This window comes from Pogonomyrmex barbatus, unplaced genomic scaffold, assembly GCF_055798465.1.
Source record: "Pogonomyrmex barbatus isolate J1 unplaced genomic scaffold, ASM5579846v1 scaffold17, whole genome shotgun sequence".
Lineage (NCBI taxonomy): Eukaryota > Metazoa > Arthropoda > Insecta > Hymenoptera > Formicidae > Pogonomyrmex > Pogonomyrmex barbatus.
The window spans coordinates 3621959-3648628 of record NW_028297113.1 but is presented as its reverse complement, the minus strand read 5'-3'; the positions used below and the strand labels follow the sequence as shown (position 1 = coordinate 3648628).

At 34.4% G+C, this 26670-nt stretch overlaps 1 protein-coding gene and 1 long non-coding RNA gene across 4 annotated transcripts; one reads left to right on the top strand and one right to left on the bottom strand.

Moving 5' to 3' along the window:
* The first annotated feature begins 856 nt into the window (after nucleotides 1–856).
* LOC105431158 (very long chain fatty acid elongase 7) lies at nucleotides 857–26462 on the top strand. 3 transcript variants are annotated; one of them, XM_089074566.1, is made up of 6 exons: nucleotides 857–2270; nucleotides 12305–12377; nucleotides 16432–16622; nucleotides 21290–21427; nucleotides 21898–22140; nucleotides 22716–26462. In XM_089074566.1, exons 2-6 carry the CDS (start codon nucleotides 12317–12319, stop codon nucleotides 23073–23075), a joined length of 993 nt encoding a protein of 330 aa, XP_088930692.1. In that variant the 5' UTR covers nucleotides 857–2270; nucleotides 12305–12316; the 3' UTR covers nucleotides 23076–26462. The 3 variants fall into 3 exon arrangements, with proteins under 3 accessions (XP_088930692.1, XP_088930693.1, XP_088930694.1); XM_089074567.1 differs by lacking the exon at nucleotides 857–2270 and adding an exon at nucleotides 5755–5962; XM_089074568.1 differs by lacking the exon at nucleotides 857–2270 and adding an exon at nucleotides 11476–11554.
* Nucleotides 21884–22825, bottom strand: LOC148937079 (uncharacterized). Its single transcript, XR_016138742.1, has 2 exons — nucleotides 22688–22825; nucleotides 21884–22576 (listed from the first exon to the last, which is right to left on the bottom strand). It is a non-coding gene; the product is annotated as an uncharacterized LOC148937079 (long non-coding RNA).
* Nucleotides 26463–26670: the final 208 nt, after the last annotated feature.

The window sequence follows — 26670 nt, the reverse complement described above, 5'->3', positions numbered from 1 at the left end:
AATAAATATTTAGAACATTTAAGGCTCGGTTCTCTCGCGGCGTGACATGGGTTGTGTGACGTTAGAGGCGAAAAGTGACATGTAAAAAGTCTTTGCGTCGTATATTTATTTTGTATTTTTTTCTTAAAAATATGATATTTTTATATTCTTAAAACTTATAAAAAATGTCAGAGAATAAGATATCTGTCCAATAAATCACGTAAAAGTGTAAAATAATTCTTGAAATAATAATCACTGCAATGATCAGCTATCAGAAGCAACTAGTGATCTGGTGATTTTTTTAAAGTGCCCGAAAATTGGAAAAAGTTACATAACAAATAAAACCAGAATTTATTTGTGTGAATTTAACTGTATTCTAATGAATAAGGTTTCACTTTTTACTTCATGTATTCTTATAGAAATTTAATACTGAAAAATAATAATTAATTGTTTTTATAAAAACGTTATTTAAGGCTTTTAATACATAAAATAAGTAATTTCTAGTATTATATAAGTCAGTATTAAATTGAATTTTTGTAAAGTATATATAGGTGGAAAAAATGGTTTTCCTTACAAAATATAATAAAGTCTAAAGTCTTTATAATTTCCAATGGAAAAAATTATGATATAAGCGAATCAAATCTAAGAAAAAATGAATGGAATTTTTCATACGTAATTGTAGTAATTAGTAGTTGCAAAACACAATTAATGCTCTCAGTCTCCTGAGGATTAGACAAATTTCACACATGGCATTCATCATCCGAGACGCTGCAAATCTGCAATTTGAACGTCATACCGCGAGATGGCGTCAGATTCGCGACGCGCCTCGCCGGTCTCGCCACGAGCTGCCACAAGCTCGCCCGCGCCCGTTATGTTCACCGGTTCCGTCGTTTCCGTCATAGTTAATATTCGCGATATTAACTATCCGGCTATTACCGATTAAATGAAGAAGGACAGCGAGGTGAGACCCGAGGGCAGACACGAGAGCCTTCGAACGAGCGTCGCATAACCTCGGGGTGGGGAAAGAGTAAAAAAAAAAAATAAAAGAGAGAAAAAGGGAGTACGCGCGACCGGTGAGCTGAGAGAGAAAGGGAGGGAAGGAGAAAGAGACCAAGCCGGTGCGGAAGTGCGCGCAGGTGGCGGGAGGAGATAACACGGGGGAGCAGAACGAAGGATGTAGACGAGCGAGCGAGATTGCGCCAGTACCAAAGGGAGACGGAAAAGCGCGACGGCGGCGACGGCGGCGACGGTGGCGACGGCGGCGACGGTGGCGACGGCGATAGGGAGGACGCGGTCGGGGGAAGGCAATCGACTAGTACGCTCGCCTAGCGGGCGAGTAAGCAGTACAGAGGCGAGACTCGTCGGCGGCAGTGGACGGACGGCAGCGGACGGCAGCGGACGGCGGCAGCGTCGGTGCTAAAAGGCGGGGACGTTCGTCGCTCGAGCGTGACCGCGTGTGTGAAGCTTAGCAGCGGCACCAATCCCTCTCTCTTTCTCTCTTTCTCTCTTTTTCCCGGTTACTCCTCTATCTTTCCTCCGTCTCCATCGTCCCTCTTCTTCCGCTTCGCCTGCCCCTTTCGTACATCCACCGCCGGGCGACGTAGAAGAGAAGAAGGAGAAGGAGGAGGAGAAGGAGGTGGAAGGTAGAAGAAGACGACGACGACGACGACGACGACGACAACGACGACGACGACAACGACGACAACGACGACGACGACGACGACGACGACGACGACGACGACGACGACGACGACGCGTGCCGCTCGGCGTGGTCGCGAAAAAAAGTTACGGTCGGCACCGGGCAGTCGTTATTCGAGTCGAGTTCGCCGAGCCACGACACGACGAACACATAATCTCCTGTCATTCACTCGTTCGCTCGCTCATTCGCGGCACACTTCATCACGAGGTCGCAACCGCGCGGGAGGGAACCGACCGACCGACCGCCGGCGCCGAGGGGAAGTAACGACGATCACGGAAGAAGAAACGCCGAGGTTGTTGCCTCCGCGCTTATCGTTCTTGAGCGCGGAAGGTGGTGCGTCGCGTGCCGTGCGTTTATGTGCGCGGCCAGGTGACAGGAGGAGAAACGACGACGGACGCGGGGTGCTACCGCCGCTGCTACCGGTACTGCTGCTGTTGGTGCTGTTGCTGATACGAGATCACATAGTCGTCCACGAGCTGCTGCTACTGGCACCGGTTACGTGGTGCTCGCGGACGACGAAGGGTGCTTGGCGGACGGAAGTGGCTAGACAGAGGAAGGATCATCGCGCGGAGAAAAGGACGTGGAATAGCAGGTGGGTGTAACCCGTGTAATAATCCGCGTGCGGAACGGGCCGCGCCGCGCCGCACCGCGCCGCGCCGCGCGGCGCCGCGTGATCGAGAAGCGTGCACGCGCGCGTGTACCGGCGTCCGCACTCGACGCGGTGCTTTGAGGTTAAGTGACGCACCTGCGATCGATCCGCCCCGACGAGGGGAATTCCGTGCGGCCGGAGGAGGCGCCAGGAACGCCCGAAACGGAAAGAAATCCCCGCGTGCGAATCTAATCATCACGCTCGAGGATGTCGGAATCCGCTGGGATGTGAGGAAACTCGGTCGCGCGATTTTCTCGTCGCCGAGAAGCGTTTTCCGGATTGATAACAATAAACGTTTCTCCCGGCTAAATATATTATCATTCTTTCCTAAAAGATTCTTCCTTCGCTTAAATTTCGCGATTTCCAACTTTCTCGAGTGTCAGAATGCAAAATTTCGATTTATTTGTCAGTTGTCTTAAAGCGAGTTCTGCTATTCTCTTGAATATAAACAAATTAGAAATTAATGATGGGCAAGTTTAAAATTCTTTTCCGCAATGTATTCATATAAAACGTTTTATCGGGCGATATTCGATCTTCTATGTTAGTATATTTTATATTAGTTATCTCTCGAGTTAATTCTTATTTCGAGATAATGTTAATAGCTCCAATGTTAATTAGGATCGTCAGAAATTTAATCATAAAATACAGAAATTTTTCTGATATAATATTTAAGTCAAATTTGTGAATATAATATAAAAATAATAATATACGAATATAAAATTTTGTACAAATATATTTTTATCATATAATTTAACATATTTGCTTCTTGGTTTTTTCTAATTTGAAAGTAAGTTACTGTCACATAAAACATCAGACTTGCTTCGTGATTTGAATGAATAATACGTTTATACGGATTTATACGGATAGCAAAAATCTCTATCTTTCCAAAAACTTTTTTTCCTAATAAACATTTTTCCACATATATTCCTATATATTTATACCTGTCGCGATGCTCGTCGCGTCCATTAAAAAAATGATCGCGCCTGGAATGTGAAACAATTTAGGTTTTACTGCGTTTTATTTTGCAATTTGTGGATATTTTTAATCAAACTTATAGCTACACTGTACGAAGGAATGGAGAGAATAACGAGAATGTAAAACAATAAAATTGGGTAATGTTTAGGAAAGCTTCGTATCCATTCGTTCTCCCGCCAAATGTTTGCGGCCGCGCCGCAACGTAACGATTCAATCAGCGTTTTCGATAAAGCTGCGCCATAATCGTCCGCTTTACGCAAAATTTACTTTCGTTGTAATCGCCAAGTTTCGCTACTGACGGCTACGACCGTCCGTTCGGTTCGCTTTCTCTCTTACGTTCGAGCGGCACAATGCTGAAATGTAATTTTAACTGATAATAACCACCGCGAAATCAAATCACAGTGAACTTGTTCGACATCATGATGCCTTTTGTCGTTGGTTCGAACTACGCGTGTAATCAGCAGTTAAAATATTTACATTTCGATATTGTGTGACTTATGCTCGCCGAGGAATTTTATCGAACGTATGTTGATCTCTAGTTAAAAAAATAAGTCGGGGGGGAGGGAATCCAAAGTCTTAATGACAACGCCTCTCGAATCGCCGCGCGTATCGCATTGTTAATATGCACCATCATCGAAAACGTTGCCCAAATTAATACATAAATGTCATGACCAGGCGCAGCCTTGCCAGAGGGATGGAACTTTGTAATTTGAAGCACTGCATATACGCAGAAACCGCTGCAACGTTGAAACTTGACAAAGGCAATAGTGCCATATCGTTGTATTGTCACCTCGTAACTTTGTGCGACCGCTAAACATCTAGTAAAAATACTAGTCATTCCTTGCACTCGACACGGAATGTACATTCAAAAACATTCAAGTCACACCAGGTTTTTAGTTAAATAAATTCTAGTTTTTTTATACGTACATATTCGAAAAAAATTGTTTTTATTTATCTATTTTTTTAAATATTCATGGAAAACATTGTTGCAAAAGATCGAAAAAGTACAAGATATTTCATACACATGATATTTCGGTGTAAAAGCATTTTTGTTCGAAAAAGTCGCTTTTCCGCCGAAGTTTTCATTTTGAATGCCTATCGATTCCCATCTTTGCGATTGAGCATAAAAATTAACATTTTCTGCTCGTACGTATTTAATATCAAAAGGGAAAATTTAAATCGATTCTAACAAAACATTGGAATTAGAATTTTCAGTTACTCTTTGTTTTGACGTTGTATAATAAATAATTTTCGTTTTTTTTTTTTTTTTTTTTTTTTTTTTTTTTTTTTTTTCTTTCTTTTTTTCTTTTCAGATTTCTAACTGTTGTTAAGATTATTAAAATAAAAAATCCTGCAATTATATGGAAATTTATAATGATGCAAATGCTATTTGTCAGAACCATTAGCCACGCTTATCGACAAATAATTTCTCAGAATTATTCTCGTTAATAAAAACCATGGGCGCCACAGTGTTTTTCCTTTTCGACTCCGTATCTGTTTATTCGATATTTATGTAAATCAATTTGAACGAAATCCCCTCGCGAACACCCGCAATTGCAGTCTGCTGGTCGGATTAATCGAAACGGCCTCGAGCACAGCCCGGGAAAAAAAACGCAAAACGCATTGTGTAAATATAGAATACACGCGCTTTGATCGCATAATCGCGTGCTAACGTTGGAAAACTATCGATAAAAGTCTCGTTCCTACATTCGAGCATTACATATTCTTACACCCGGCACACCGAGGTTTTAATCCTTCGCGTCTCGACCCTTTGGCAACAAAATTATTCGGTACGATCGGGACGTAAATAGATTCAAGAATCACGTTTTTATCGGTGTTGGAAATTTATCGGCATGTATATCGAGAATTAAGTGCCGTAGTTGCCTATTTTACGATCATTAATATCGCATCTCGTACCGATATTGATACCGCAACAAGACATTCTTTCAAAGAATTTGCTTACGAAAGAATTAAGAGAAAGTGCGACTTGCATGGCTGATTACGTACGCAAGTTTCAAACGATTCGTGCATATATGGGTATATTTCGGCGAGAACTGATTAAATCATTTGCCGACTAATAATAAACATTAATCCGAGGTAATTTATACAGGAAGAGTCGGCCGGAAGAAAGAGGCCGGGTAACGTGCTCTCGTACGTACATTTTTCAATCGTCAATCGTGCGCTCAATGACAATACCGAGTATCTATTGTTCGAGTGCAACACACGTATTCGTAATACACAAATTTCAGATCTCGAATTATCAGTTCGTTTTCGCTCGCAATCTCCGCTCCGGCCGTGATCGTCGCGACCGAACGTGACAGTTTTTACCTCACAGTTATTTCCCGTCGAGCGATAATATCGAAATCTTTCATCGCGATTAGGTGAAGACGAGAACGAGAAGCACGCGATAATCGCCGTGATCGCCAAACTTCGCGACTATTGTTCTTAATCGCGGGAACCGAGAGTCCGCAACATTTCGTCCGCGATATAAAAACGGTAGAGCAGCAATTACGTTCGTCGGTATTATTTAATCTTCATTACGTGTCGTTCGTATAATCGGCTATATTATACTGCAAGACGGCAAGCGAGTACAACTTTCTACTCTCTTAGATCGTGAACGCTATAATAAATAACGCGAAATTACGTTCACTTGAAATAAGGAAATAATAAATATTTCACCAATAAGGTAAATATTTCTTTTCGAACTGAGAATTCGCGTTTTGAATCATCGTTTTCGCTTGTTGTGTCGTTTCCATTGTTTATATCTTTCACAATAATTGACGAATATATCCACCTCGTAACGTATTTCATACATAAAACCTCTTGACAGCAGTATATTCAATCATGCAGTCCGTTAATCGTAGCAATTTACATTGACAATTTACCATTTAAATATCGTAATGAATATTTATTATTATTTTATTATTAATGTGCATTTAATATGAATTGTTGATTATACCTTATATAAATATTCAAGTTTCTTAAAATTATACGTGCTAAAATTACACTTCTGATTTACACGAAATGTCATACGTTAGAAATATAACACAATTAATAGTAAAACATTGCATTTGCATTGGAGTTGTTTTAAAAATAACGTAATACGATATTTGTGTTACGTTGCGCCCCATTTTATTTACGATTGCAGAAATATGTTTAAAATTTTACTTTGTATTGCCGATCATAAATAACCATGTTACGAATATTATAATATTGATATTGACGAAATATCGCTGTAAATTCATATAGAAATCTTGACTAAACACATGGTTCAATTAAGCGATATCTAGTGATTCATAGATAATGTTTGCGAAAATGTGATAATGTAAATGACAATATTTATTCGATAACGCAATGTGATGTGAATCGCGAACAAACTTGACAACGCGATTAGCTGAATTACAATGACACAAAGAAATGCTAATCTATCTTAAAATTCTCCGTATATCACAATATAGATATAGAATAACTCAACATAAATAAGAAAAGAAAAAGAGACATACATTTTGTATATAAAAATATTATGATTTTTATCAGCTATATCGTTTAAAAACTTACGAGATTATCTTGCTTTAGTTAATTAAAATAAGGCACGAACTTCCGCAAAACGCAATATAAAAAATCTAATCTCAGAAGGATTACTCAAATTTTTGAAGAAATATGAAGAATATTCTTGGAATATTCCTTAAATACGTCATAATTAATTTGTTGCCCATGTAAGAACTTAATTAAACATTATTCTTTCATTATTCTTTCATTTTTTCATTATTTCCGCGATATGTAATCTTTGATCATCTTGAATAGCTAAATAGCTTCAAACATTTTTTATAATTTGAGTTTTCTTGAAATTACATGAGAAACAATACGTCTTGTTTTTTTTTTTACTTGCAAATGAACGAAAGTCTTTTATTTTTAATTTCCTATAACTTGAACACTGTTGGGATCTCAACAACTTCCTTAAAAAAGACTTTACTTTAAATTAGACAAAACATGAAAAACTTGGTAAGTTATTTTAGAATTGCTTTAAACATTTTTGTTTAGTCAATTTTATCGTAAAATTAGGAATTTGGCGCGAAATATTATATATCACTTAATATACGGAAAGAATAGTTTTAAAACATATTAAAAATATTAAAAAAACAGTTTGATAATTCCTAGTTGTTCTAATATACAGATTATTATTGCATTTTTTGTATTTTGTATTTTTGTACCTTTTCGAGTGTAGATAAAAAGAAAAATTAGTATGAGATTTCTAATACAATCATGCAATTATTATATAGAACATTAATCATGATAATACTGCAAAAATTTTTTATATTGTAGCGATTCGAACGCTTTACATAAGTATTTTGGTAGTCTGACAAAATTATTTTTAAATCTATATCTGTCAAATTTTTATCTGTCAAAAATTTTATTTTTACTTCGATGGAAAAATTCTTTTCGTCTGTATATAAACGAAATGAGCTTGACTTATGGCTTGTTTGATAGAATCATTACATTTGAAATCTCACTCTATTCAAATTTTTCTTAATAAAAAAATATAAGATGCATAATAACCTGTAATATTATGTTAGAACGAGCAATTACAATCAAATAACCTGCTACTTAAAAAAGAGATAAAAATCTTGGCTAAAAATTTTAAAAACATTAATTGCGTCTATAAATGTTAGTCATCATTGGAAAAAAACTTAAACTAACTTTTTTAGTTGGAATTTAATAAATCTTATATAAAATCTTATATGAAATCTATATAATTATATTCAAATTTTTTCATCTTTTTTTTTCAATTTAATCGTTAAAATGCTAATGTCGCTAGATATTAAAAAAAAAAACGAAAAACAATTTATAAATACGCTTAAAAAATTAAGCATATAGCAAAATCTAATTGACCAAGTAAAACTAAAAAATTCTACGTATTATAAATTATTGTATTTATGTATCATTAAATTTCGTATTAAAATAACATTTATCAATAACATTTATCAAAAATATATCATAAAATTGAACGCATTATTAAAATTAATATGCTTGATCTTTACATATCGCATTACTTTAAATTTATTTATTTAATTATTTTCTCTTTTAAATAAATCAAGCAATAATATCCTGTTGCAATAATATCCTGTTTGCACAGGATGTTCGAATATTTGCAAAAGATGTAAATACGAGAAGAATAAAAATGAAATTTAAGAGAAGAATCGTATTCATCGTATTGCTATGATTGGCGAAGCATTTGCGAATTTTATGCAAAATTAATTGATTAGGAACTCGTTTAAATGCATGCCCATGAGAGAGGAATGTCAAACTGATTAATCCGGTTTTACGCTACTGATAAGCTAAAACGACCGTGCCGTAGTCATACTGATAACGGACTATTTTGAATAGTCTTGTATTGCATCTAGAGATACCGTACTCTTATAACATTACGGGAATTATTTCACGCATGCGGATGTAATGATAGGCGAGTAATAAACTGCTACGTAATTGCAATCTGGATATTATTTATTTAATTACATTGCACGGTAATTTATGATGTTGCACGGATAGTCCTGCGAAATTATTTTCTCTTTTTTAGTTGAAATTTAATAAACGCATCTTATATAAGATCTATATAAAATATAATTAAATGTAAATGCATGTAAGATCTGATCTGAAAAAGAAGTTTTGCTATTTTACATTTTATTTTCCATTACATATATAATTACATATATTTCGAATTTTTTCATCTCTTTTTTTTTTTCAATTTAATCGTTCAAATGCTATTAGGTAATGTCGCAGATGTTAAAAAAAAAAGAAAGAGTAGAAAAAAAAAGAAAGAGAAAGTTTATGAACACGCTTAAAAAATTCTTGGCTAAAAAATTTAAAAACATTAATTGCGTCTATAAATGTTTTCAATGTGAGGCAACATTGGGAAAAAGCTTAAAGTAACTTTTTTAATTGGAATTTAATAAACGCATATTATATAAAATTATATAATTAAATGTAAATGCATGTAAGACCTGAAAAAGAATTCGAATTTTTTCATCTTTTTTTTCAATTTAATCGTTAAAATGTTTCGCAGATATTAAAAAAAAAAAAAGAAGAAAAACAGTGTATAAACGCTTAAAAAATTAAGCAAAATCTAATTGACCAAGGAAAACTAAAAAATCTCCCCTCTCTCCCGAATCCTAAGCGTATGGCAAAATCTAATTGACCAAGTATGTACAATCTGACGAGGCTTCATAGAAGCCCCCCCTCTCCCCCGCCCGGTTTACACTAACTTTAACTCTGGTGCAATTGTTTCTAACGCGTTGTAATCGTACGTTTAGTAACTTTCTCGCGGCACACTTCGCGTTGTCGAAGGTGGTCTCTCTCGTGTCACTACTTTTCCACTCTCCTCTTTCTCTCTTTCCCCTTTTTTGTTTCGAAGACCTTCCACCGACATCTACCCACCTGTCTGTTTTACGTAATATGCGTAATCGAGCAGGGAGGACTACGTCACACATCGAGAGAGCCGGAGAGAGTAATTTACGCGACTCGATAAGTCTCGGCTAAATCCCGATTTGCACCGGCGTGCCTTGTCGCTATCAGTATTATCTCTACTTAACCACTCAACGATGACACATACATAAAAGGCTTCTCGATAAAAATCGCAATGATAGGAAAGGAGAATCGATAACAACCGCATCACGGTGAGTAATCGTACCATGTACGACTTTTACAATAATCGTCAAACTTTCTCATTCGGTTTTTTTTTTTGATGACGAATTAAATCGAACGCAAGGAAAATCTCATTCAATATAAATCTTTAGATGAAAAGAAGCTCTATCAAATAATATTTTATAATAATGTAATTATATTTTACACGCTTTTACTGGCAAATCTAAAAGTTTGGTCAGGATTTGAAAATAATTTGTCGGATCTTCAAAATTATTATTATGTATGATATTCAAATTAATTATTAGGATATCAAAAATTTTTGCAATATTATTATTATGTTTAAATATAACAATTTTGATAATTGAATAAAATTATTCTCAGATTTATATCAGGACATATTTTTAGACTTGTCGAGCACAACTCTGTGTACCATTTATTCGTATTAGGAAATAAGAAATTTATGTTTAAATGTATCTGTTTAGTTATTTCGATAGACGTATAAATATTTATGATTTAATGTATAATTCTTTTACTATATATAAAATAAGATTAGCATTTAAGAATTAAAAAGTAATGGACATAAATTTGATTTCCAAATTGAACAAAAGTCAAAGTCACAAAACAGATTAAGTAAATTTATGATACGTTTCACACTGAAAATTATGAAATATAAGCAAGAGAAATATGGAAAAGTATCCGATAAAAAGAGATTTTAATCGATATCAAGATATTTGATTATCGAATCGCTATGTTATAAGTCTGCTAAAAATAGTGGCATGTGGTTGATAATAAAAAATTATTTGAATTTATTTCATATATAGAAATTTAGCAATCAAGATAAATTATTAAATAATTTCTCTTTTATATATTGAATATAATTAACAATAGAATCACAGCCAATTCCTCGGCAAACAGGATCTTGATTGCTAAATTTCTAACAATAAGGTTATTTGTTACGAGTTATTTGTTAAACAAACTAGATAAAACATCCATTGAAAACATTTATTACAAATCTACAAATTACATTCGAATTAAGAATTATTAAGGAAACAAGCAGTAATATATATATATAATTAAGAAATATTAATGAATAAACAAATTCATTAAGAAGAATATTAGCAAATGATGAAGTATATAATGATCATGTTGATCGCTTCGGCAAGGACGGTTCTTATTCGCGGCATAATACGAGAAAAACTCGGCGCCGTCTTTACACAGTCTTTGAACAATCACCGTATCTGATTCATATGCACTAAGTGCACTTATCAAATATGAATTAATCTACATAACTATATGTAGATTCGTATTCGCTTTATCGCGATCGAGCGCGTAAAATACGCCTACATATATAGTTGCTACTCGACTACGCCTTCCTTACACCGAGATTGGAGCTCAGTGTGTCAATGGCAATGTCATCACGGTCGTTGTTCAATAAAGAGATTCGATGAAATGTTAGCTCGAATACGGGTGCGTTCTGCGGGTGACCGTTACTTCGACCCACTAACAGACAACATGTGCCACAATATTTGACACACAAAATTGGGACGGGGGCGTGAGCGTGTCATGAAAATTATACGTGAATGCACCAGAAATAATTAGGCCGAAAACAGGAAGTAAGTAGAATTTATTGACACAAGACAGAGTTTAAAAGAAATAAGAGTAACGAATTTTGTTCAAAATTGTGACATAATTTCTATTTATAATGTATTTTTATTATTGAAATTATAAATTGGTCTTTCTTTCCTTCCTCGTTGAGTTCTTTACGTTCACTTTGAAGTTATAGTCTTGACATATAACAATAATGATTATTCATTACATATAATGATATAATGCAAAGAGTAATTCGAAAGATAAATCATGAGATAAGTCGGAAGTAAACATATTCTTTAACATTGGCAATTATAAAACTCTTCGAGGCCAACCAGAGAACTTTGTTTATCTTTCGCAAATTTTATAAAAGATATATACTTCTTGGTAACCTGAGTAAAGATGTCATTGAGCTTGAAATTTTCAATAATGGGTCTCTCTCTCTCTCTCTCTCTCTCTCTCTCGTTGGTTCACTTACAAATACTAACTGCTTAACTTGATAGGTTTCATTCAGATCGATTACTGCATGTACGCAGGGGAAAAATAAGAGGTTCATTATTTCCTCTTGAATGATAATATTATCGAGAATAAATTTATATGTTTGAAAGGAATAATAGAATTGAACTTTATTAGCAATATATTAATATTGACATACATATACAGACATGTTATACAACTTCGATCATGCTCTACATTGTTTAAGAAACATACTCAGTGCCGTTCTCCCGAGAGCAAAATACAAGCAAGAAATAATTCTTGTTATATTTCTCTTTCAGATCCTATTCAAGATGACGAGCGTAGTGACAAGCTTGGTGCATAGTTATAGGGACCTTATGGACAATCAGTCCGGTAAGTCAAACCTTTTAATTATGTCCTAACATACTTCAACTTTTTTTTAACTTTCACACCGAAATATTCCGTATTTATCTTTTCCTAGTTATTTTTTACACATAGTTCCAATTTATAGAATCAAATGACTTTTAAAGGCTAACAAAAAAATCGCTTGAAAAATATAGATACGGAAAGAACAGTTTTGTTGAAGTCTAAAAATTTGGCCAGATATAAATCTGAAAATAATTTTAGATCAAAATATTTACAATATACAAGATCTTGTATATATTTACATATATACAAGATATTCAAATTCATTATTAAAATATAAAAGTTGAAAAAAATTGCGATATAATCACCGCATAATTATTTAACATAATTAACATAATTTTACATAATTATTTTGATGATCTGACAAAAGTATTTTCAAATCTCTATATCTAGCAAAATTTTTAGGTACTTCAGCAAAACTATTCTTTCCATGTACGTCATAAAAATAGAGGATCATGAACACACGTTATTTCCGAAAACCGTTCCTTCCATGTACGTCATGAAAAGAAAGGATCACGAACACACGTTATTATCCCAAAACTCGTTTAGTTTTACTGTTCCAGAATTCTCTATCCCAGACAAACGAAAATCGAAAATTACGTGATCGTAATAAAAATTAATTGTTTCACTCGTAATTTAATTCAGCACGATTTGATTTATTTACTACTTATTTAAATGATAACGTTTATCATTTAGCGTAAAAATAATTCAATTTATAATTAATATGTTATTATTAATTAAGTGCGCGTAATGTCGTGATATTTGAATTTAAATTATATTTTTCCTAAGATGTCTCGGATATGATATTCTTAGCTCTCTCTTTTTCTCTCTCTGAATATATTTCGCGCGGCGCTTCTAAATTATTAAGAGAGAAAAATCACCGCAGCGGAAGAATAACCGGATATATTATAATATATATTTCGGAATAATATTTCGGAAGAGCATTGACAGAAACTTATATATCATCTTGATGCATTAAAGGTGTACATAAGAAAATCTTTAATGACCATTTGAGTATGCTCGAAGCTAACATTTTGTCGAATCTCTTTACTCTCTTGAATGACGATCGCAATAATGTAACCATTGACGCATTGAAGTCTAATCTCGGCAATAAGGAAGCATACTAAAAGCTTTTTGAGTTATAGAATCGGACGGCGATAAAAATTGTTCGTTCCACTTTTGCGGGACTTGATAAATTCATGAGATTGAAAATAACCCGTAATACGTTTTACATTGACGCATCGTGAATAGGCCATGTGGATTAATGTAATCCTGTAGATGAGCGTATTACGCGAGTCGTTCTTTTCTTCCGTTGTTACGTAATTTTATATTATAAATATGTTAATGAGAAATAACGTGAAGACCGTTGGAGATTTTTACGTAATACGGCCCATTAAAGAGTTCGCTATTGAATGTTTAATTAAATGACATAATACGTTCACAATGTTGACGGGAGAGAGAGGAGGGGGGGAGGGGGGGATCGCGTCTCCGTGCTCGCGGGTGTTTTCACCGGGTTCGGGTGATCGTACGAGAGAGAAGCCGTGCAAATTTATTCAAGAGACGAGGTCGAGAGAACCGCGACGTGGTGCTTCTCGTCGGAAATCCCGCGCGTATTACAACCGAAATTTCAACGATTCCGAGAGTCTGTTTACCGCGCGTATTTTCACGGCGACGAGAATATCCCTCCTTCGGAATCTTCCGGCGAGTCAATATCGTGTCGTAATGCCGGGGCAAGCGTTCCGTTTCTAATTTCTCCGAGAACCATTCGGAATCCTTGACCCCCGCTATTTTCCATACGCGTGCCATTCAGCCGTGATTCCTGTTCCGATATCTTTCGCGACTTCCGCGTGGCGGTACGAGAGCGAGCCCGAACTCCCATTTAATAAGATCTTACTATCCTCTTGCCTCTTTAACGTCCAAATACCGAAGAGGATCTATTTTCAATCAGGTTTAATTTAAAACCTCTCGGTCGTCCCACGTTTCGAAAAAGAACAAATTTATTCGAGAGTTGACCAGAATTAAAAAAGATCCATAAAGAAGTAGACGATAAAAGTTATCGAAATGTATATTCATGATTATTTCGGACATCTGTTTAATTTTCTAAATTTTTATGAAAGAGATTATAGAAAGTAAAAGTGAGATATTACGTGGCCGAAAGCACGATAGATAGAAAGTCACTTTTGACGACGGATCCATTAATTCTGCATTTATTATCAGATGAAAGGAGATCAACGCCGAATTTTTGTCGTCGATTACACGCGTATTGCACGCCTGTTCCGGAGAACTAAGGGCATTAACATAAATAACGGACGTTCGTGAGTACGGCGTCAATACGGCGTTGATGGGGTAAAATCGGCGTTATCTTAATTGGGGCGTGACGAGAGGAAGAAAATCGCACAGTCTGACGTTTCGCCGCGGCGTCTTAAAATCGATGAGAGCAGCAATCCGCCAGTGTCCGCGACTGATATTTTTTTTTTTTTTTTTTCCTTTCCCTTCGGTTAACGCGGAAGGGAGAGAGGGCTTTTCGTGTCACGCGGAAAACAGACGTAGCTCCGACGAAGCGGCGTCGACGTCGGGATACCGGCTCGTATTTTCCGCTAATCGTAGGCCGTACCACACAGAGACGCGGAGGCGCCTTCCGTTATTCGGTCGTTGCGACGACGGGCCGCCCTTTTGCCGCATTGTTGATTTCGTCAAAGTCCTCGCAAAAGTATTTACGTAACGGCCGAGTGCACAGATAGACGAAATTCGATGCAATATTCACCTAGTCGCCTAGCGCTACGCTTTGTCATTACGATTGCGTGTCTCGTATATCCCGCCTGCTTGCACCCACTTTCCTTTCCAATACCAACCGGCGTGCGCTTGTTATTGGGACATCGCTCTTTTCTCATCGATTAAAACAAAACTCCGGTGATGTCCCGCGATATCCTTCCATGTCGATATCAACGTAAATCTTTTTACGTTAAGATCCGATCCGGGGTGACCCGAGTGTCCTAAGACACCGTCGTTACACCGTCTCGCAGCCGCAAGCTAAACGCCGAGCTCAAATTGGCTTGGTAATTAACAATGGCGTGAATGATTAAAACGGAAGCGTTATAAAGCGTAACATGTAATATTGACAAGCTGTATGCCGCATCGTCGGCTCGAGTAATCGAGTTCGTCGATCAATTGTGTGTTGTGACCAAGAATCCAAGCGTTTCGCTGAGAATGTTGAAAAAAGTAGAGACAGAAAGAGAGGAGAGAGAGAGAGAGAGAGAGAGAGAGAAAGAAAAAAAATCCATGTATCGGTCTCATATCCGCCGGGTCGCACGAGTGCGAAGGTAATTCAGCGGAAGAATGACTGCTCGGTCATTCGCGCCTCGTGCACGCACTCGCGCCTTTTTCTGCTTCCTCCTCGTCGAGGGTGGATGGAAAAATGGCGATGGCGTTTTCTAGGGTGCTCGGAAGACCGAACGTGTTACCGCCTCATAATCGTCGGGATAACGTTTCCTCTTTTAGGCGCGCTATTCTAAAAATCCTCCTGTTAATTCTAGAAACGCGAAAAACGCGGGAGACCGCGAACGACGTCCGATCACGCGACGTTCGACGAAGGCGATCTTCCGCTGAATTTTCATCGCGGTCGACATCGCGATTGCAATTGCGACATCGGGCAAATACGAGCACGCGGACTTGTCGGCAATGTCGTAACAGATTCTTGCCCGCAACGGTACTTCCTGTCGCCAGTTACGAATTTTGACCCCGTTACAGGTGTGCGTCGCACGAGAACGTTGCATAATGCGAAGACGACTTTTAAATCGTCCTCGAATGTTCCACTTTCCAATGTGTATATGTGACGTACGTTTGTGAAATGCGAGAATGGAATTTCGCTTTGTTTTTCCATCCTCCCCTCTTCTTCCTCTTCCAAAATCTACTCTGCTTCCTTCTTTTAAATGGCTTCACACGGCAGACTTTCCGCGGCTTCTTCTCGTCTATAATTGTATTTTGCTTTTTCTAACTTTACCTTCTCTTTGTTTGTTTTCAGATCCCAGAGTGAAGGATTGGGCGATGATGAGCAGCCCCTTCCCGACTCTGGCGATATGCCTGTCGTACGCTTACTTTAGCAAGATTCTGGGACCGAAGCTGATGGAAAACAGAAAGCCTTTCGATCTTCGGGGATTCCTCATAATGTATAATTCCCTACAGACCCTCTTCTCCATGTGGATATTCTACGAGGTTTGTTTTTCTTACTTCTTATTTCTGTAATACCAAGTTTACCTCGTTACCCCAGAGGGATTTGCACGATTTACCGTGTAAATAATTACGCGTGACAATGAGATTCTAAACAAATAAATCTGTAGATCAATTTATTAATAATTCGAAATCAAATATAATAAAAAAAAAATTGAAAAATACAATATTTCAAATATGTTCACTCACAGATAATCCATTATATGATTCATTTTATGCTCTTTAATGGCAAAGCAACAAAGTTTATCAAAATTCACGATATACGTACATTCAGATTTGACACAAAATTACTCCCTTCATGATTTTGTAATCACGGTGACTTGATCGTGATTGTCTTTCCATTGATTGACAGAGAATTATCTTAAACTATTTCTCTTTTATCTTTTGTTTCAACGTAGCCTATACCGATAGTCCAATTCAAACAGACAACAACACGCAATTATTATTAGAAAGAAATGATTTCGAAAATTAAAATGATTCGAAAAAAATCTTGTTAATTATAATATTTAATATATTAGTAATTTTTATAATTTATATTAATAATTTATATAATTTATATTAATAATTTATATATTTTATCTTACAGTTAATTATAATTTAACCATTAAGTTGACTTATTCGTCTGACCCAAATAGATAAATTTATATCTCTTAATTTATTTATTTATTTATATAAATATAAATAAAATTTATATGATTATAGATGAATATAAATTAGATATATAATATGCACATAATGTACATTGATTATATCATGTGATTATAGCGATTGATATTCGATTTTGCAATCTCCATTTGCAAATTTATAGATAAAGATCAATATCACGAATCAGTTGTATTCTTGATCGAATTCCATTAGTTTCTTATCGCATTATTATTTGTTAAGACAATAATAAACAAAATTTTTTCGAATCATTTTAAATTAGATATATAAAAATTATACAGATTAGCGTATTTTAATAATATAATAATTATATATTAATATAATATATATTATAATAATATAATAATGTAATAATATATTAAATGACTATATATTAATAATGAAATGTACATAGATCGAATTATTAAAATTTTGTTTATTATTGTCTTAACAAATAATAATGCGATAAGAAACTAATGGAATTCGATCAAGAATACAACTGATTCGTGATATTGATCTTTATCTATAAATTTGCAAATGGAGATTGCAAAATTGAATATCAATCGCTATAATCACATGATAATCAATGTACATTATGTGCATATTAATTACATACATACATATTTATCAATATTATAATTTCAAAATGTATTTTCTGTGATCGAATCAATGTTTAAGTTTTTTCTTAAATTTTGGACGATAGTAGAGGTATTACTTTGAACAAACATTATTTAAAAACTATCACTTAATTATCATTATATTAATTAATATTGTACAGTAGAAAAAAAAATATTATAAATATAAGTATAAAAATAATGATTATTAATAATGATTATTAATAACATTTAAAAATTTAACTTACTTAAATAATTAAAATTGGCATCGATAAAAATATCACATTCTTTCAAATGTGAATTTAAAATTATATTGATTACTTTATGAATTAATTTCATATTTATTTTGTGTTTTTATATGTTTTTACAAAGGATTTTTAGCTGATCCATATACATGTTTAAAAAAGTGCCAATATTATATCTGCGGTTTCATCGATATTGCATACGCAGTATCACGATACAGTTATATGCGTGCAAATGTCGTCGATGTCACATATAAATGTCCAAAATTTTATCATATTAAGAAAGAGATAAGTCACAGCGATGGTGCAAACAGTTTTGATAGTTTCTTTGATATCGAAGATATTAAAGAAAGATATGTCACGAAACGCGTCCCTTATATATGACGCACGTGTTATATGATGATTACAAAGGAAATATCGCTGATTTATATCTGCATAAGAATAAGAAAGAGAAAAGGAGATTTGCGAAATAGTTAGTATATTAAGTTAGTATATTAGATAGATAAATAGTAGTATAAAGGATATTTTTAAATAATTTCTATGATAAATATTTCTTTTAAAAGAGATAGAAAGGAAAAAAAATTTTGTATAAGTCATTTAGTAAAAATTTGGTAAAAATTATGATGAGACAAGCAGAAGTTTACTCTTATTAATTTTTAAAATTATACATTCTTCTTGTGGTATCCAATTCAAAATTGAAATATTCAATTCTGTTACTTTTTTTTAATTTTTTACACACAAATTTTTATTGTGAAATTATATGTTATAATGTTAATTCAAAATCAATTTCAAAACAATTGTGACATAATTTCGAATGTAAAGCAACTAAAAGATGTTGCAAATAATAAACTTCTTCATGTATTTTAACATTTATTCTAAACTGGCTACTTAGGTATTTTATATTCAAATGAAGGTAGCCGCGCAAATCAATTTCTTTCCTGATTTTGACATGAGTTGATTATACTAACAAATTCTCTAATTTGTTCACGAATGAACGTTCATAGTCCTTTCGAGAAGATATAGTAAGGCCGATAGTCCTTCTTATCGGCCTTAGATATAGAATTTCACTGAATTTAAATGAAATGCTAAGCACATATGTTTTACAATATTTGCTACTCCATTTAATTAAAGTTTTATCTAAACGGAATGTCCATTAACGACTACTACTAAATTAGTCACAGAATCTTATTAGAATCTAATCACTTTTTCTCGAGATATTCCTTGCGCGTATAAGCAATGTCTAATTATTTCAAAGAAATAACGTGCAAAGATGTTATGGTTAAATGCATGATCCTTGTTTTACCCGATCGGTGTCAAGTGCGTGACATAAGAATTTTCAAGATAGTTTAATTATTTTAATTACATGTTAAAATATCACACGTATTAGACATACGGGGAGGATATTACGCACGTATTATTTTGCATATTTTTGTGAATTTTGCTAAGAAGGATGAGATTGTGGTTGTGAAATACGTAATACATTAATTTTCGCGTTACACGTATCATATATGGCGTAACATACCCGGTGCTCCCAGGTTTGTGTCGTATTTACCGGCGACCGTTAGTTCTTAAACGATAATATTTTTGCTGCATGCGAGCGATCGATGAGCGCTGCAAGGTGCCGAGCTGAATTGATGAAAAAAATTCATAATTTCACGAATGATAGATATCCCGCGATGCGTAAAATTATCATTTAATGATATCAATTGCAATCGCGTGTAACAATATTAATTATATATAACTTGACATGCTCATTATATCATAAGCCGCGAGAGAATATCCTGAAAGATTTGTAATTATAAATCGCACTCTATTGAAAAAAAAAATTAATAAAAAAATATATAAAAGTTTTTTAACCTTTCATCTTTTTTATATATATATATATAAATATCATAAAAAATAAAAGATTATTTTTTTTAATTTTTATACACTATTTTACGTTTGAAATATGTTTTTTATTTTGTCATTTATATTTAATACAGATACGATAACTGTTTCCGATGACGGCACGTTCCACATGTGCCCATAGATCGTGCGATATTTACGTTCATAGATTAAAATAAAAGTAACATATTTTCGTAACATTGGAGCAAATATATACGGGAAATTAATTTTAAAAAATATACCGAAAATTGCTCGGATAAAAAAAGTAATGTAATAGACGAGTAATATAATTACGGTTAACAAATATTTGCAACGTTCGTTATTGTTATATATTTCGAGTATCATTTTTTAATCATTTAACCTACTCGATCTTCCATATGTGGATGTCTCAACTAGAACTTGATTGTCATTCGATTGTCAATTCAGTGCAAAAGGCTGCTATGAATACAGGAACAGGAAGTGTAAGACTAATTTACTCCGCAAACGTAATGTCTTTCCGTCGCGCAACAGATTATAACGGTATTGCAACTCTTGAGTATAATTGGACCCATTTAGCGAATTAATTCCACGCTCGCAACGACCTCGTGAGCGTCCGACGCCTTTCAACCACGCGAATCCATTCTTAAATTCAAGGAAATTCAGTTGAACGGACCGTTAACTCGAAAATTTTACGCGTTCGTCTGACGGAAGTGCGGACATCGATCCATACTTCTGTTTTTTTCCCCTTTTTTTTCCTTCCTTTTTTTTTTGCATCTTTATCATAATATCAAGAAATATCATAGACATGTAAATTGTTAATTTGAATAACTTGTTTTTATTTGAATAACTTGTTGTTATTGTTAATTTGAATAACTTGAATAACTTGAAATTAATTTGAATAATTTGAATACAAAAAATCTTTTTTCAATCTTGATTCTAATAAATTTTATAATTTTAATGTCGCACCAAAATTTGTAAACATTTTATTTGTCCGCCCTGTGATAATTTTATAATCCTTTTACGCAGAAATTGTTTTCTCATATCTCTATATCATACAAAAATTAAAACGGCTAAAACCTCTTCATCGTTTTATTGATTTATTTTTTGCGTTTGCTGGCAGAATGAAGCGCAGTTTATAATTGATAGTCTTTTAGGATAATCTCTCGTAGTTTGTAATATATGTGTTATGATCGTGTCAAAAACTTATACGTAAAAGATAATAAAGATTAACAGTCACAACTTTGGCAAATGTGTTAAGCATAGTTGAACAGTTTGTATGTTATTGTTTCAGTATCTTATGAGCGGTTGGGCGATAGATTACAGCTTCCGATGCCAACCGGTGGACTATTCGTATAGCCCGATAGCTCTCAGAATGGCAAGAATCTGCTGGTGGTACTATTTTAGTAAATTTACCGAGTTCTTCGATACGGTGAGTATCGATTTTCACTTGACTTGTCGATATAGATAGACTGAAACAGATGTAAAAGCACGAAAGTTTCGTTCGATAAATTCATTTAAAACTTTAGCAAAAATTTCGATTATATATCTTTGAATCTTAAATATTTGTCAAAGACTTTCTAACTTGAAAAGGAATAATCAATTCCTTCTTCTTTATACCTGTTATTTCATTTAATATTTATATTTCTAATTAGAACATGTTGAAATCCTCCAAATGTTATTCTACTTTTTTATACTCTCATTGATACAAAGAAATATTAGTTATCATTTATATTTTATATCTATATAAATATTATAGAAAGATAAAATATTTTTTAAGTTTGAATCGACATTTATTTTGATGTCATTGGAAAGTAATTTGTTGGGGAATACTTTAAGCCAAATTATATTAAGAAAAATAAAGAGAGTAATCGAAAAATTTGCATGATTTTTTTTTTTTAGCTGTTCTTTATTCTGAGGAAAAAGAACCAACACGTCTCAACTCTTCACGTAATTCATCACGGAGTAATGCCCTTTTCCGTGTGGATGGGAGTGAAATTTGCACCGGGCGGCCACAGCACGTTCTTTGCCCTCCTAAATACCTTCGTACACATCGTAATGTACTTCTATTACATGATAGCTGCAATGGGGCCGCAATATCAGAAGTACATCTGGTGGAAGAAGCATCTCACTACCATGCAAATGGTAAGTTCGGCACTGCCTCGCGTTATTAAGAATTCAACAGTAATAATCGTAGCGATTACAGAACCACGTTCATTAAAACGTTCTATCCTGCGCGACATTATTTCCTTTGCAAATAGCACTCTATCCGAAAATTCGTTAGTAATTGAGTACATTCTTCTATATTTTTAAAAGTTATTTCGTATTTTGTAAAATTTAATTTACATCATTTTTTAAATGTAACGTAAATAATACAAGGGAATCATCTTGGATAAAGATTTACAAAATAAATGTAACTCTTATAAAAATGATTATTTTCTGAGGTTTGATAAAATTAATTAAATAAATGGAATTAACAAAGCGGATTAAAATAAATCACTGACCAATTCTCAATTTAAAATCCCATTCGCTCTGTAATCCCATCCATCTGTCGGTATTACTATATTGTAATTTCTCTAGCCTATAAAACATATTTTCGATATATTTCGAGCTATCGTGATTGGCATACACATATACGCAAAGTTTTATATGTCAGAATTTTTATTACTACTTTTATTTATTTATTATTTACCTAGCTCTTGATATTCTCTTGATTTCAGATACAATTTGTGCTTATCATGTGCCATCAATTCCAATTGCTCTTCACCGAGTGCGATTATCCGCGAGGTTTCATGATCTGGATCGGCTTACACGGTGTTCTATTCCTCGGGTTGTTCTCGGATTTCTACAAAACGAAGTACAAAGGCGGTCCTGCGGGCAAAAATTCCACGAAGAAGATGCAAAATGGCACGTCCGGTGGAGTTTGCATGCCGATCTTGGATGAAAACGACAGTGCGACGCACAATGGCGTGTCATCTTATGCCACGATCTACAACAAAGAGTACAACAGTTGTTACAGCAACGGCACGAACAACGGTTACGTCGCCAACAATAACATTACGGAGAAGAAGCTCGCTTAGGACATGGTTTCGTTGGAAGTCCGACCATTTTTTTCAGTATGCTGGTCAACTGCTCGTCGTGTACCTACATTCGTCTATCGTGAAAAATCATCTCGCAACACGCTCATAAACTTAGGCGTGAGAATACGAAATCAAATTATGCGCGCGTGTAAGGAGGACAAAAAGACGATGAGGTTCTCGGGCGAAAGAACCGACATGTATAAAGCGAGACGTCTCGTTAAATATTCTGCATTATTAGCAGAACAGAAGTTGTGTTCACTAACATAGTATCATCGATGAGAGGGCTGTTGTGACGTCCGTATTAAAAATAATAGAAGAAAAAAACGCAATGCAAACAATCGTTAGTAAAAAAAAAGACATGGCATCTTCCTTTTTTGAGCCTTCGTGGTAACATAACGTGATCTTTAAATTAGTGATTCGTGACATCTGCCATACGAAAATAAAACATCGATTATAGTATCGGAAATAATAATAATACTTATTAAGAGCATTAACAACAAAAAAACGAAGAGACTCATTTTATGGTTTCCATATTTTGGCGCTGTGGAAACTGCTGCGATTTGTAAAATCTCTACATTGCAATTAACTTGAAGCTGATTAAATTAAAGAGAGATCACATTTTACAAGACGCGAGAACGTGAGAAATGATGTAAGAGGCGATGTTAAAGCGCACACATACACGACGAGGAATATTGAGAACCCTTGTCGATAATTATATTGGCAAGAGCGGCGCGTTCGCTGTGCATATAATTTTTTTTTGTACTGGTTGAGTACAAGTGTGAATGTTTCTTAGTTATATGTAATCTTTCAAGACATCTCCCATTGAGGCACATTGCTGGAACTAAACCCTTTCCCCCTCTCTGACCATCATTACCGACTCTGTCTCTTTCTAACGCCGACTGTGTTCAAACCTTCGGTGTTCTTAAAAATTACAGTGCAGATATCAATTTGCCCAAAATATTATATGGCAGAGTTAGCTGTATAATTATAGAGTACATTAGCAGCAGCTAATAATTCGTAAAATTTTTCACCATTTACTAAATGTTTATATATTTCTTGTTTTCTTAACAGTTAGGCTTTCTTCAAGATTATATATTTTGTTAATTGTTTAATCAATTTTTCAAACGAATTTAAATTTTTTTATTTTAGACTTCAAGTTTTATCCTACTTGTAAAATGTTTTGTTGTATTGTATTACTGAAAATATAGCAGCAATATATATTTACGTTGACAATTTCTATTTTTTATTACTCATATTATTTCAAAAAATTGTTACGAATTATTAAATACATACCATCGGCTATACCAACATTTTCCATAACTTCTCATATATTTAATTCATTGCGTGGCTTGATTCTACCACTGACAGTAATGATGAACATATAGCAAGCTGCCGAAAAGAATTTGTTCGTTGCTTCAATCGCTTTGTCTTTAATAAAAACGGCATGTAAAGCCGCACTGCGGCTTGTTATTATCGTGCACGATGCAACATGAGCGCTTTTAATCGATCGGAAAAGGCATATGACATTCATGTCGCAGGAATCACGGAGCTTTAGTGTCGTAGAATCAAGCTTCAAGAAAGGGAGCACGCATTGCGAGTAATGAGCCTCTCGTACACGCAATCCGTAAGTTTGATCACGACAGTCACAGAGAAATCGAGCGAATGCGAATGTGTCTCAAGATATATTATACATATACACGCGAATAATACTATATTCGAGGGGAAGGGCAAATGTTTTAGAAATCATAATAGTCGCACTATAAGATTGATATATTTGTACACACTTCCTATTTTTATGACTATATTATTTATCCAGACATAATAAAATCTCTCTGATGATGAAACATTTTTCTCGACTGTAATAAATTCAACCTCGGCTATTTTTACAGGCGGATAAGCTAGCTCTAGCGAATCAGAATAAAAGAATTGAACGTATAATCTTATATCGTGTTCGTCATAATGAGCTTCCTCATGAAAGTATACATACATCTGGTGATGTCGATTAGTTTTCGAAACAATCGGAAACTAGTATTGTCATCGAAAAGAGATCGCCATGCTGTTCATTTGTGCAACGAGTTTCGCATTTGTAAAACCTCTACTTTTTCCATAAGCAATGACTTTTAATTAAACTCAAAAGCGCATAGAATATAACTTACTTAAGCTCGAAATATGAATTATAAAGATACTAGACGGAACTACATATATTTCCATAGATTATTATATATATATTAGAATTAATTTTTCCATGAAACATGACGGCGGTATTCATAATTTGTGTTTATTTCAAAATCGTCTTAAGTAATGCCTTAAGATATTGATGCAATTCAGTGTATGTATCATCGATTTATGACATCCTAAGTATGTGCTTAGAGATAGTCTTAAATATAAAAACTGATTATGAATACCAGCCATAAACACGTGTTCTATGAATTATTGCATTTCGAAATTGACATTACAATCGCCGATTTTGCACCGTCAGTTGTTTGATTGTTCACTATTTGTTCATTGAAACTTAGCTACGTTGCTCCGGTTCAGCATAAGCATAATAAGGAATGATATCATCTTGTTTCCATTATAACGAAATACGAATGACAACGCATACGCATAATTTGAAGAACTGCCGTAATTGAATAAGAGCGTGAACAAAATTTCATAAGAATCGTATGAAATTAAAGGCGGAAACCTAAACTAAGAGAAATATTTAGTGAGTTCTCTCGAGCGTCTGAAGATAGAGCTTTATGCATTTTTTTATCTCACGCAAAATAATATACGATAAAAAAGGTAAAGCTAACTAATTAGAGCGTCTAGCTGATAGTTAGACGTACTATGTTACGTTATCTTAGTCTAAGTTGTGATATTGCGGTATAACAATACTAATTAATATGTTTAAGAAGAAGGAATAGACGAACGCAGTGTAAATTACAACTTTTTTATGGGTGTCTTCATAGATAATCGTTTTTAGCAAAGAGTAATAAAACACAATACGATTGGACTCTATGTCGGTGAAGAATCCTATATTGTACTTAGTAAAACGCACAGAGCGGATTAGTAGTTGAAAGACGTAAAACGCAAAACGCAAAACGTTGTGTTTCTCGCCAGATCAATAAACGGAATGTAAAACTTTCATTAACAGAGACTAGGGAAAGTCTTCGATTTTTTTTTTTTCCCGTTAATGAACACAATACTGAAACAACGTTGCTATTACGTTTGACTTTATTAACTTAAGCACGAGCAAGAACTTTTTTGTGTATCGACCGCACAATATTTTTTTAACGAGAAAGCAGATTGTCTGTAATAACTACCTTGCGGTTTTGCAGTATAGCTATAATTTCTCATGAATCTAATTGTTTTTCTATACAAGAAATAACTATCATTATTCATGACAAAGTCGTTATTTATTATTGATATATCCTTCTCTATTTGCAGCAACGTTTGCGCGAAACAACTGAAGTTCATTTGAAATAAAACAATTACATGAACGTTGTATTTTACTTTTTTTTTTTTTTTTTCTTAATTTAGGCTACTTTAGACTTACTTCTTAAGATTTATATTTAAGTCCTCTTCTCTAAACTAATCTTCACGGTGTTGATCTTTG

What these genes read in the sequence shown, in the direction of transcription:
- LOC105431158 (XM_089074566.1), top strand. Translation starts at nt 12,317, where the DNA reads ATGACGAGCGTAGTGACAAGCTTGGTGCATAGTTATAGGGACCTTATG. An exon ending in CCTTATGGACAATCAGTCCG is followed by an intron (nt 12,378 to 16,431) that starts GTAAGTCAAACC and finishes GTTTGTTTTCAG; the next exon opens with ATCCCAGAGTGAAGGATTGG. An exon ending in ATCTCACTACCATGCAAATG is followed by an intron (nt 22,141 to 22,715) that starts GTAAGTTCGGCA and finishes TCTTGATTTCAG; the next exon opens with ATACAATTTGTGCTTATCAT.